Source organism: Abramis brama (genome assembly GCF_963993115.1).
Source record: "Abramis brama genome assembly, chromosome: 14".
Taxonomy (NCBI): domain Eukaryota; kingdom Metazoa; phylum Chordata; class Actinopteri; order Cypriniformes; family Leuciscidae; genus Abramis; species Abramis brama.
In genome coordinates this window covers 26405944-26419629 of record NC_139976.1, presented here as the reverse complement: position 1 = coordinate 26419629, position 13686 = coordinate 26405944, and the positions used below count along the sequence as shown (strand labels likewise).

The window sequence follows — 13686 nt, the reverse complement described above, 5'->3', positions numbered from 1 at the left end:
CCAGTGTCGTGTCGAGAGTGGTTCCACTCTCTGTCGGGGCTTGTTGTCCTGGACGGTGGAGATCGGCTCTTCTTGGGTCGCCGGCCGGCTTCCCGGAATCTTTCAGAGCGCTCGCTCTGGTGCTTTGGACGAGCACCACCGCGATTGTGTTGCCCTCTGCTGGTTTGGAACGGTTGTGACTCTCTGTAAAAATGTCTGTGACTGTGGTGTTGTGGGACACCCTCTAAAGTCAGTTTTGAACAGTGTTCAGAGACAGAATAGATTGTGGGGTTTTTCACAGTCTTTTCAGAAATAGTCTTTTGCTTGGTGTAAGCTTTATGGGCTAAGTCACGCAGCTGTTGTGTAGACATGCTACGTGGGCACGCGGCCACGCCCAAATGGTAACTTAAAGTAGGATGTAGGTTTCTGAGGAACAGAGTTTTAAAGTTGATGTCCTGTTCCATCCCGGGCTCATTCCGGGCTCCGAAAAAGGCTTGTCGGAGTCGGTTGTAGTAGATCTGGGGGTGTTCACGCCGACCTTGCTTGAGGTCTACAGCAGCGATGAAGCCTTGATCGGAGTCTGGATCAGAGAATTCACGGATCAAAGCTTGCCGTAATTGTTGGAAGTCCGTTTTGACAGCCTCAGTTTGACGGTCTAGGAAGCTACGAACATCACTGCTAGCCGTTATTCTTAACAGATACAAATTGTCCCAAGCTGTCACGTTGGCGACAGTTTGCAAGTGAAAGTCAATGTCTTTTAAATAAGCATGAATGTCACAACCTTCTGCAGAATCTGGATCGAACATAGGAATGTTTCGAGCTAGCTTGTCAAGTTCTCGGGGGGTCGTGCCGTGGTAAGTGGCATGGGTTTTCTGGAAGGGTCCTCCCCCTTTCGCTGCTGACATGTGTTCTTGAAAGCTGGCTGGTGATATCTTGAGCCGTGGGCTTACATCTCCCTTTTCAGCTCTGGTTTCTTGGCTGAAAGGGATGGGGTGGCTGGCCGGGAGAAACTCTGTGATGTGTGTTTCTCCGTTCCAGCCACTCTGCAGTCTGTAAGAATGTCTCAGTTCTGCATGAACAGTGTCAAGTTCATCTTGGAGCTCGTCTCTCTGCAGAGTAAGCTCACCGATTTTAGCTCGGGCCATTTGCAAATGTTTTTCGCAGGCCCTGGCTTTTGCTTCTGCTTCTTTTCGTTCAGTCTCGGCTCTCTCTAGGAGAGCGTCACTTTGTTGGAGTTTTTCGTCGAGTTCTTTTCTGGTTTCTCTCTCCAACTGTTCTCTTTGGTCTGTGTCGAGGCGCAGATCTTGCAGGGCATTTCGAAGTCTTTCTACTTCTTTCTGTAGCTCTGGATCTGTGGCGTCCTCTTTCTCGCGCTGGTACTGGGTTTCGAGGAGGAGCTGATCAAGGCGACTTTGGGTTCGGGCCTGGTCCTTCCGGGCCTCCTCCGCTTGAAGCTTAAGCATTGCGGCTTGCTGCTCCAGGTCGATGTTGCTCCGTTCGCTGAGCCGTGCCTGGGTGACGAGGAGGTGAGCTAGGGTCCCGGTGATCCTGGCGAGTTCTTTGTGGGTGTAACTCTGGCTAGGATCCTGTGCCATCAGCTGGTCCAGCTCAGTATCCAGCTGTGTTTGGTTCAGATGCTGCAGGTCACTGGCGTCCTTGGGCAGGAAGGTGCTAGTTGTCGCTTCCAGCCATGTCGCTAAGTGCTCCCGACGGACCGCGGGACTGGATGCACGGGACATATTGGCTTCGCTGTAGGCGAGAGAAGCACAGCACACACACAAAGAGACCAATGCAAGTTCGTTCTAAGGTTAATGAGCTATACTCATACGGGCTATGCCGTTTATGAGAATTTTGGGCTAACTGATGCACAGTTAGACAGTTAGCGGAGCCAATTGACTTGGGTCGAAGGACCCGAACTAGAGATTTGACAGGCAGTAGCCTCGCGGGTCACGTGATGACACCGGCTGTTTGGTTTGTCGCTCTATTATTTAGCTTCCTTGGTGGCTCTCGTAGGTTACTTGTCTCTAGGTGAAAATGAAAGAAACAAATCACAACCGAACAAAGGATAGAAAAGACTGAGGTAAAACAAAACACTAGTGATGACTAGGTCTGAAATTAAATAAACAGAATAGTAACACAGTACGTGTTCAAGAGGATAAAGAGACCTAAGCTATTACCACTGCTAGGGTTTAGGATAGGGCCAACAGGTGAGTGGGGCTATCGGGGTAGAAAACCTAGGAAGATGGTGTGGCTTAGAGAAGAGATGGGCCAACACTTAAAATATCCGGGAGATATCTAGTGTTCTGTGGCTTATAGTAAGTGGAATGGGTTTTACTAAATTTAGTTTACCTGCGGTGAATTGAGGTCATTCAGGTGGAAACCAGTGGCTCGGTCAACCTCTCCGACGGTTCTCCAACACTTGACCGCAGTGCTCTCGGGCAACCTCGTCTCTCGGTACCACGGTGTGCCCACTCAAACCACTTGCGACTTTAAACACAAAGTGGCAACGCCAAGGTGTCAATCATCAGACGGCACGGAAAGATTGAGTTTTCCTCGGAACTCTCCTTTCGGAGTGGTCCTTTCAGCAGACCCCAGTTCGAGTGATTGTCTCAAAATTGCCTTGTGTGTCGCTGACGTTGACTTAACCTTTTGGCGGGCCAAATTGCTGATGTCGGGGTGGCGTGCCACAACCGGAGGTACGAGATTCGGAAGAGTCCGAGACACACGGCCAGTGCCAGGTAGCGTCGGACAGATGACCTCGCTCGCGGAAACCAACCCGAGATGACTGCAACTCACCACAGTGCTCTAGTGAATGCCACCTATAAATACACAAAGGATAAACAAATGAAACTTAAAGTGAATTAAGGCTAGTTTGTTTAAACCAAATGGATTAGTTATTTATGTGGCAATAAGAGTCAAAGGTTTTACTAAATAATAATAAACAAAAGGAGATTATGATAATGTTACTTATCAAAATGACCTAACCCAAGAGAGAGAAGGAAAAGAATAACAGTAGAAATAAAATAATAGAATAAAAATAAAAATTTAAAAATAAAATCAAAATGTAATGACAGGATGAACCCAGGAGAAGAGGCAGGCCGCAGTAGTGGGTTTTCACCACAAGGGGGCGTGCTCCCTCTCTGTGCTTAACCTGGCAAACAGAGAACTTAATTCAAATCAAAAATTCAAAACTTGTTTAAATTAAAATTTAAAATAAGCATGTAAGGAAATGTGAAAATCAGAATGATATCTTATAATAATCCAGATACAATAAAGTATCAGTCCTATTTATAAAAATAATCAGGAGAGAAATACGATAAAAGAGTGAAAGGAGGAAAATAGTGATGCCGACTTAGTATCCACAAGGCCACACGATGGTGCTGTTTCCTCCAAGTGGATATCAGTGGCTGAATAGACAACTCAATTTAAATTTAAAATTCAAACGTTTAAATCAAATTTAAATGAACATGTAAAGAAAATGTAAAAGGAGAACTGGTAACAGTGCCATAACTATAAAATAAATCAAAATAGAAAAGTGGAAATAAACAATTCCTGACAGGATTTGAAGAGAGAGAAAAGAGAGCTGAGTGAACCGACCTAGCGGGAGGCGGCCACTAGGTGCCGTTGTTTCCTCTAAGGGAATGGCTGGGATTTAATCTAAGTTTTAATTCAAATCTAGTTTGAACCAAACTCAGAGTAAATGTATCAGTCAAAAGCAGGAAAATTGTGTTACACAAAATAATATTCGCACGAGCAAAGCTGTAAATGCGAATAGTTATTTAGAGTTTAAACATTAATTCACCGGGAAATGAATTCAGCCGTAAAGAGAGCGTTATCTGATAACTGGCCACGAGGTGGCGTAATTGTGCTCATGCAGGCTGACGTCAGTGGGAGTGGTGCTGACGTCGGATGACTCGGTGGGGCGCGTAATTTGAGAACTGCCACACACCTAAAGGCTGTTGGTCAGTGGAGTGTTTCAACAATTGAGACTGCAAATTTTTATCTTAGAATCACTATACATTTGGGTTCGTTTTGCGCTCGGTTGCATGCGAAAAATGACGCGAGTTTCACAACATGTGACTAACAGGGATTACACGTCTATTTAATTACACATTGTACATGAAACGGTTTAAATAAAACAGGAATTATCATCTGTTTTAATTAATAACTGAACAAACAGGAATTAAACTTCTGTTTTAATTACACATTGTACATGAAACGGTTTAAATAAAACAGGAATTATCGTCTGTCTTAATTAATAACTGAACAAACAGGAATTAAACTTCTGTTTTAATTACACATTGTACATGAAACGGTTTAAATAAAACAGGAATTATCGTCTGTTTTAATTAAACTGAACAAACAGAAAGTATCGCATCTGTTTAGTTAATAGAGCTGTGAGCAAAACAGGAATTATCCGTCTGTTTAACTAATACAGCTGCGAACAACAGGAATTATCCGTCTGTTGTTATAACTTTAGATTTTCCTTAAATCTAACAAAGCTCCAATTTACAAATCTATCATCAAACCTGTGTTGTTTATATGATTTTTTGATTTGCGTAGGTTCACAGTGAGTAGCTAAGTCACTAACCCACAGGAGAAATCGTCTTAGCTGGACATCATTGGACTAACCATAACTTCAACTAGCGATAATTTATTCAGGCCTTACTTATACTGCTGAGGGGGGGAAACTCGCCCCGATCAGACTTACGTCTCGCACTAGAAAGAGATTCCTTCGTCTTAATAGGCGGTTTATTAATATCAACATGTACACTGCAAAGAGTTTTGTTTCGTCTTTACAGGCACAGGTTCATATGGACTGCAGTCTACTCACATTTAACAGTGTTAAAATTTGTCTAGTCATATTTTAGCAACTTGTTAAAAATGTAACGTTGCTGACTTCGGCTTTTTGCCTTGGTCAGTTAGAAGTGAGTTCGCGTTTGCGACTTATCTCACAAATTCATAATTTCATAATGCGCAAAAATTATTAATAACCATATAAACAGATTGAAACTGAATATTGCCCATAACAAAGTTTGAAATGCCCCGCATTCGTTCCACCAAACTGTAGCAACAATGGGTTGTACATTAATATTAATATTAGCTCAAATGATCTATAGGGAATTTTAATAATTAATCATGAATATGATTAATATTTTGTATGTTACAGTTAAATTAATTTATCGCAGCTGAACTAGATTGATATATGAATGATTACCATAACGGGTTATGGTTCGTCATTAATACATCAAATAGTCTTATTTCAGCTCGAAGTAATGGGATAACTTTAATGGAATTAATTTAGTTATCAAACAATCTGTTTTGAACGTAAGATTAACTTAATTCTCAAGGAAAATTATCCTTCTTACAAACACGAGAAAGAGTATCTTTTCCAGGCCTTGAAAAGACAACTTTCTATGTTTGTAAAATTAGCTTACTTAAATCGTACCAAGATAAAGCATATAGCTAAGATCGAACATTTCAGGGACTAAGTAACATGGGCAATTAAAACAGAGTCAGTCAAGGACATATGGAATTTAATAATTAGACTAATACTACATTGAAACTACGAGTATACACAGAGTAAATACATATTTACAACAGAAACATACGGATGAAAACATTACAAGACCAAACGGATAACAGATGAGAGAGGGAGAGGATGAAAGGGAGAAAGTGAAACTAAAGTTCAGGATGAGAGAGATCACCGAGATGATCTCTGCATGGCAAAATCACAGGCAACCTTTTGAGAGACAGCAAGGAATCAAATCACATTAAAAGTTCAATAAACTTATCTTGCAAAATGGTTCTCTTTGTTGCTGAAGAACGCAGAGTTCATGCGTGTGTCCTAAGACCAGCGTGCGTGTATTTCTTTAAGAAAGCAGGGCTCGCGCTCTCGTGTCTTCTGGTGAGCGCGGTAGCGGGGTTTTCGAAAGAGTCTTTCTCTTTGAGTTGAAGTTGTCTGCTGCGTTTGCTTCGTGGAGTCCGAAGACGAAAATAAAGAAAAGACTTAAAGAAAATTGAAAACGCTCCCAAAGGGAGCCATAAGGTCTTCTCGCTGACGAGGCGGGTTCGTGAAAATGCAGGAACAAAACAAGACGAAAGGAAATACAGAACAGAACTCAGCGGAACGCGGAGTGTAACCGCTTTTCTAGGGCACAGGAATTTCACTCCTCCCTGGGCTTGAGCCAATTGGAACGCGAAATTCCAGGCGGGAGAAAAGTTCTTTGTCTCACTATGAGTTTGATTTGCATGTTTTATGGCAGTCTTAGGATCATGCCATTTCTACATTAAACAATTATAACTGCAGTAAAATGCATTTTATCATAATTTGGTATCCATATCTTTCCTACGGGTATATGGAGGTTTAATTCAAGACCAAATTTGGTATGTTTAAAAGCTACGGCCTACCTTCTTACTCTGTAAGATAAGTATTAAAAGTTCGATTAACAAACTGGGAATAAGACTAACCTAAAATGTGATGTGCATTTACAAGTGGGAATGAAAATTGGACTTTAAAAAGACCACATGACATATACCTATGAATTCGCAACAGTGTGCACCTCTGAAACATTATTCCTTTAAGGTTTACAAGAATACAAAAACATATCACAGAGAAGAACAATCGTGGAAAAGAGAAATTACATTCAGGTTTGCATATTTCCTCAATGGTTATACATATAAAATATCTAGGATGAACACTTTAATTCTGCTCCTCTGCCAGAATCTCAGTGAGATTCCTGGGTTGTCGACATTCCGTTAGGCCATAAAACAAAGTGGGTGGGGGGAAGGCAATTCCCCTGGAGAAACATTCTTCACAAATACATTTCAGAGCTCAACACTAGAAAATCATAATTATATGATCAAACAAATTAATAAAACATGCATACAGGAAGGTCAAACCCAAATCTGAGTTACATACATTAAAACTATATTTCTATCCTGAATATCACACAGAGGATGTTTGTGTGTGTGTGTGTGTGTGTGTGTGTAAGGTTTCGTTATCTCTTTGTGGGTCCTTTTGGAAGCTCCCCACAGGGAATAAGGAATGTTGTTTCCAGGTTTTCTGGAGTATCTCTGAGGGGCAATTAATGTCGTAAAAGTCCATTTGCTCCAGTCTCTCTGGAGCCTGGCGTATGATTTATAATTTCGAAGTCAGGAGGTTACAAGCTCTGATAAGCTTAGCAAAGAACGTTTTGGGCAGGAATGTGCTTAGAAAACACAGAGAGTCCGAATTTGTTAATTCGGAATCAAACGAACGAATGATTCAAATAGCCCAGTCGCTACAATATATTTGTGGCAATAGCCAACAATACGTTGTATGGGTCAAAATTATCGATTTTTCTTTTATTCCAAAAATCATTAGGATATTAAATAAAGATCATGTTTCATATTTTGTAAATGTCCTACCATAAATATATAAAATATTTATTTTTGATGAGTGAATATAGCAATATCGCAAACATAAATGGACAACTTTAAAGGCGATTTTCTCAATGTTTCGATTTTTTTGCACCCTCAGATTCCAGATTTTCAGTTGTATCGGCCAAATATTGTTCTATCTTAACAAACCATACATCAATGGAAAGCTTATTTTTTCTGCTTTCATATGATGTATAAATCTCAATAAAAAAAAAATTGACCCATGTGACTGGTTTTGTGGTCCAGGGTTACATATTAGAATGATTTCTGAAGGATCATGTGACACTGAAGACTGGATTAAAGATGCTGAAGATTAAATTTAGCTTTGATCACAGGAATAAATTACAGTTTACTATATGTTCACATAGAAAACAGATTTTTTTCGCTTGGCAGTGGCATCTGGTAAAATAGATTCAAATAGTTTTAAATAAATAAATAGGCAATAATAAATACACTACTAATAAATGCATAATTACTAAACTGAAATGACATGCTCTAATTTTTTGTTGTTGCATTTTTCTCATATTGTACAAAGAGTAAACAAACTTGAAATATATGAAGAAAATATCCCAAATTGCATAAAAATCTATTCCAAATGATACTAAATTAAAGTATTTTTTTGTATATAAACTGTCAATTGAATATAAAAGCATAAAACTGCCAATCTAGGACATATATCTATCATGGAAAACAGTCTGCAGTGGTCGCACCACATGATATTTGGTCGCACCACATGATATTTTCAAATTCATTCAAAATTTACAGGCACAGAATTGGCCACCTAAACAAAACAAGCTAGCTTCCCAAAAAAAGGTCACTATGAAATTTATAATACAAATATATATTTGTAGAAATAACTTTAATATTCATTTTTTTTTAGGTCATACCACATGACATCGAAATGTGGCAACTACATACCAACCATTACAGAGGTTTATTTTTTTTCCAATTTGAGAGAATTACAAACCTGCTTGCTGCTTTCATGGGTCCTTGGTAAATTGGTATATGATGTAACGTCCTGTGTTTGAATAGTTTTCAACATAAAAGTCCTAAAATGGTAGTTCCTTGATGGTCACACCACATGATATTTCATAAAATGGACATCATCGGACAAAGTTTGTTTGTATATTATGATGGAAATATAAATACAAATGCTTTGATTTTTTTTAAAGGATTACAAAACATTTTGGAAATCATGCCAAATAGTGCAGAAAATAAATTTGAATAAATTCAGAGTAATTTCAAAGACGTTTTCAAAACATAAGTTATGGCCGGACGGTCGCACCACATGATGTTTTGACACTTTAAATAACAAAACAAATAACAAATAAGTAAAGGTTTTTGATGAGTTAAAGTGAGTACATGCATGGGAGAGGCACTTCAAATATGCAGTATCTTTTTATGCATTTAAACCCGTTTTTGCCTAAAAAAATGCAATCGGACAGAAAATTTAGGCGTCATGTCATTGACCAATTTGTATATTCAAAAAATATTTTAAACAATCTCAATCTCATTTAATGCTGTTTCATGCCAAGCCTACTTCAGTGTGATATGTTACCATACACTGAGAATTTGAATAATTGTAATGTGATAAGGTGCAGATATCTAAATCAGAGAATATCAAAGGTTCGAGCAGTTGGATGATTTATTTTTAACAGCGGATTCGTGTGACGTTAGAGATTATCTGCACATCTGTAGCGCATGAGCCTTAGAGTTCCCTTTAAAGTCCAGGTACAAGTCAATGCACAGACTTTTTCTTTGCACACTGAACATGGGTTGGAGCTCTTAATTTTGAACTCTCAAAGTGCACCAGATTAATGAAAAAAATCCTGTGGGAAACACAATATATGATAGTCTTAGAAAAAAAAAAAAATCTAATTATCTTATTAAAATACTTGCTTGTAAAAAGTGTTTTCTTCAGCCATCATCAGGATTTTACCACCTCTGCCTCGTTTTGAGCCAAGAAAAACCTTGAATTCTCAATGGCCACCACCCGCAAAACGATTCCCTTTTTGGGGGTTATCTTGCTGTTGCCTCTCCAGTGCACTTGTCACTTTCATTTGCACCAGAGCAAGTGAAACTGATTCACTATCACTTATGCTTCCTAACTAGACAGATTGATATCCCTGAAGTTTAATTGACCGTGTTATACTGTGATGATTAAGAGTTCCCTTAATTTTTTTTTGGAGCAGTGTATCTCTGATAATAAAGTCTATCTTCTGGCATCAAAACCCCAATACTATGAGAGGGATTTTTTCACTGCCTTTTATAATTGATAACATAATTTAGTGAGAAAATGTAATTGTAATGAACATATGCCGAATTTGTTGCTATTTTTTACATATGCAAGTAGAAATCAGCTTCATGGTCCAGGCCCCAGACCTCTCTCGGCCACATTACAGTTTTTCCTCACAAATTATTTTCAGATATTTCAAAGGGCCTTATAGCCAAAAACAGCAAAATAATTTTTCATCAAAGTGTAACATGGTGAGTAACATGGTTTTGACAAATGGGGGGTGTCAGTGGGGTGGCCACAGTTTTTTAGGAGTGGCCATGGCCCCCACTTGGAGGCACAACTGCTTGGGCAGTTTATATGGAAGATGGCTAATAAAGTAGTTCTACACACAAGAGCATTTTAAGGACAAAAACTTGACAAAATTAATGTCTTAAAAAAATAATTTTGCAGTGTGGAAACTGAATTATAAGCAGAATAATTTATGCTGGACTATTGATTTATTGACACTTTGCGTCATGGCTGAAATACCACCTTGGTGTGCATTATTTTTCAATAATTCAATGTTCCTTTGAGCAATAATATCATCATCAGCCCATTCACAGATGCCTACAATGAAAAAAAGATCATTGAGCAATTATAGCTTCATCAGCACATTCACAAATGCCTACAATGAAAAAAAATATTATTGTCATTAAATTTACTTAAAGTTTAAAAATGTTTATTGTTATTTTATAGTTACAATGGATATACACAATTACCATGAGTATTTCTAAATCTATACAGTATTTGTATATTTTCTTACCTTGGTGTGATTACCAATACTAGCCTATTTAGCTTGTGATGTTTCTCAAATGTAAGTTGCTTTGACTGGACCTGTTTCTGTATTTGAACTTAGCCCTATATAAACAAGATGTTAATGAACTTGAAACATATCTACTTACATGGCTGAGTAAGAATAACCCCATTTACCCACTAACTCCCATTATAGTTCCACACTTGACTCCTGGGGAGTTCTAGACAAGAAAACATTCAGGTATAGGCATCCCTCCAACCCCTGCTCACCCCGAATACTCCTAGTGACGCTCATGAAATATACCACCAGTTACACAAATTCACATTACTGGTATTTTAATAGTTAATTATATTCCATTTTCTGTTTTCTAACAAAATGATGGTGATTGAAGTTGAGTTCACTCAAAAAAAGGTAAATTCCCATCCTAGTACTGTGAAGATCTCATGTGGTTTCCTCTCGTCATGGATCAGGTAAGAGTCGAGATCAAATCTAGCGGTTGTAAAACTGCGAGGAGACCCAGGCCAGACCCCACTTCAGGTTAGTGAGCATGAACTTGAGGGCTTTGGTCCACTGTTCCTCTGAGTTAAACTGAGTCTTAATAGAGTAAGAACCTCCACTGCCACCTGTGTCCTCAATCTTTCCTTTGTCCACATCCATTCTAAATACAGAAGACAAACAGAAAGTGTTTGGAAAATCATGCTCTTAGATAGAGTTTTAAAACTGTGTTGCTAAAGTCATAGATATTGGTACATAACACTGAACATCTCAAAATCACCAAATATTGGCAGATTAATTTGTCTTAGCAAAAAAACTAAAACATGTTTACCACTATCTATGACTAATTAATAGCCTGATAGAAGGTCATTTTGAGATTATCAATGTTCCCAACAACCATCCTCGCTTGGCTGATTAAGTTAGCTTTCCCTTGTACTAGATACAATTATATCTTCCAGCACCCTGGTGATCTATAATGAATTTTTTTATATATAAATTTGTCTTCTGGACATTCTTACCTGTATGGCAGACAGAAGCCTGTGTCACCCTTCTCCACCTCCTCTTTAAACTGCTGGACACAGTCAAGGAAGGCCACCATTGCATGGTCAAATTTATTATCCCAGAAAAAGCGCAGACCACCTGAGCAATATAATGGCAACTCCTACAAATGGAAACAGAAGCAAAACTATACTGATGATGGGACTTGTACATTTCCTCCAAGTAATTTGTAAAGGACAGTGTCTTCCTGATAATTAAATTAATCCCACTAAGAAATGCAAATCACCTTTTCACGTACATTTGTTTTACTTTGGCTTTTTAGTTTTTACTTTCTAGAAATGTACAGTAGTTTTGGCAAATTGATTGATGGTCTATGCTCACAAGAGATGAAGGCTCCAATCTTATCACTATTCTAGAATAAACTATTTTTTCAACACAAAAGGCCCTCTATCTTCTTGGTGGCTGCTATGTAGAGATTACCAGATAACAATTACTCACTGTAATAATGTGAAAAGTACCAATATTTTGGTATCAAGTTAATACTACATATTAGACTAAAAAGATATAACCATCCCTTCTTTTTGTATGCAACAAGAAAGCTATACATCAGTTCTCTGGGCCCGAGCTCATCTCAGATGATCCAAAACACAGTGTAATTGTGTGATGCGGTCAGATGAGTCCACGTTTCAGCTTGTTTTTTAGGGGAGAAAAACAGGCATTGAGTTCTCAGTCCCAAAAATGAAAGGGACCATCCAGAATTTCATCAGCGACAGGTGCAAAAGCAAACGTCTGTCATGGTATGAGGGTGCATCAGTGCAAATGGCATGGGTGACTTGCATGCGTACCACTGACGCTGAGGCATATATTGGGATTGTACAGAGACATTTAATGGTATCAAGATGATATCTTTCCTGGAAAGCAAGACAATGCCAGGCCTCATTCAGCATGTGCTACAACAGAGTGGTTTTGTAGACACTCTACACCATAGAGTAGATGTGCTTGACTGCCTACCTGCAGTCCAGATCTGTCTCCTACTAAAAATGTATGGCCTACATGAAAAGTGAATCAGACAATGACAACCACAGACTGTTGACTGTCTTGTATCAGGCGAGACTGGGCAAAAAATCCACTTGCAAAACCACAACAATTATTTTCCTTAATTCCCAAACTATTAAAAAGTTAATTAAAATGAAAGGTGATGTGACAGTTGTAAACATGCCTCTGTCCCAACTTTTTTGGAGTGTGTTGCAGCCACCAAAAATCACAAATGTTATTGATTTGGGGTTGTAGCTTAAAATGTTCCCAGCGTTACTTATCGTAATTGCATTTTTATTAGTAAGAATTAAATTAGAGAGCTCTACAATTCAATTCTTACTAGTAAAAATTACAATTAGAAAGCTCTACAAATAGTAACCATTAGATTTAAAGAGTTCTCTAATTCAATTATTACTAGTAAAAACAAAACAAAAATAAAATAAAAAACATTAAAGATGCAATAGAATAAATATATAATTGGAATTGCAGAGCTTTGTTATTGAATTTGTTCAAAATATGTACAAACTCAAGAGAGTATGCGATTTTGGACACAGCCTGTCATTTGCTTTGTTCCTAAATTAATCAACCGTTTCATGAATGAATGATTCAATAAATCACTCATTAAGAATGAATCACTGAATCACTTATTGGGCTGCAAACTACTGGTGGTTTAAGACAGGCCTAAACCAGCTAGCACAAAAACACAATCAGAAAAACATCGCCTTATTTTTCTCCTTCTAGTAATGGAACAAGAGGTGAAAACCCTGCTGGGGGAAAGGGGCCATTGAATATATACAAAATGCAAGGATGCAGCTCTAGCGCCTCTGCGCCTTTAGGGTATTCGTATCATGAACAACATCGACGACTGGTTCTGGCTCATTTGCATCAAATGGTGGTTCGGCATCGAGGTATCATTCTCGCCCACATGAAAAAGTTGGGGTTATGGCTAAACATCAAATAGAGTGTGCTTGCTTCACTTCAGAGGACCAATTGTCTAGCCGTGGTTTGGGACTCAGTGTCGATGCAGGCACACCTCTCCCCTGCAAGCATCAAATCAATCTTTTCAGACATAAAGAGAATAAAGCTAGGCCAGTCACTCACTGTGAAACAGTTTCAGAGACTGTTGGGACTGATGGCAGCAGCGTCCAACGTGATACCTTTTGGCCTGCTGTACATGAGACCCTTGCAGTGGCTGAGACCCTTGCAGACCCAAAGGGTTTTCCCTGAG

The 13686-nt window shown here is 38.7% G+C and overlaps 1 protein-coding gene across 4 annotated transcripts in view; it reads right to left on the bottom strand.

The window, feature by feature from the left end:
* Positions 1-10748: 10748 nt before the first annotated feature.
* The window catches only part of becn1 (beclin 1, autophagy related), a 93433-nt gene continuing 90495 nt past the window's right edge, over positions 10749-13686 (bottom strand). For all 4 annotated transcript variants that reach the window (XM_084135149.1, XM_084135147.1, XM_084135148.1 and 1 more), the window contains 2 exons: positions 11444-11586; positions 10749-11088 (listed from right to left, as the gene is read on the bottom strand). In XM_084135149.1, coding sequence (XP_083991275.1) covers positions 10920-11088; positions 11444-11586 — 312 coding nt within the window. In that variant the 3' untranslated portion in view covers positions 10749-10919. The remainder of the gene's footprint in view (positions 11089-11443; positions 11587-13686) is intronic.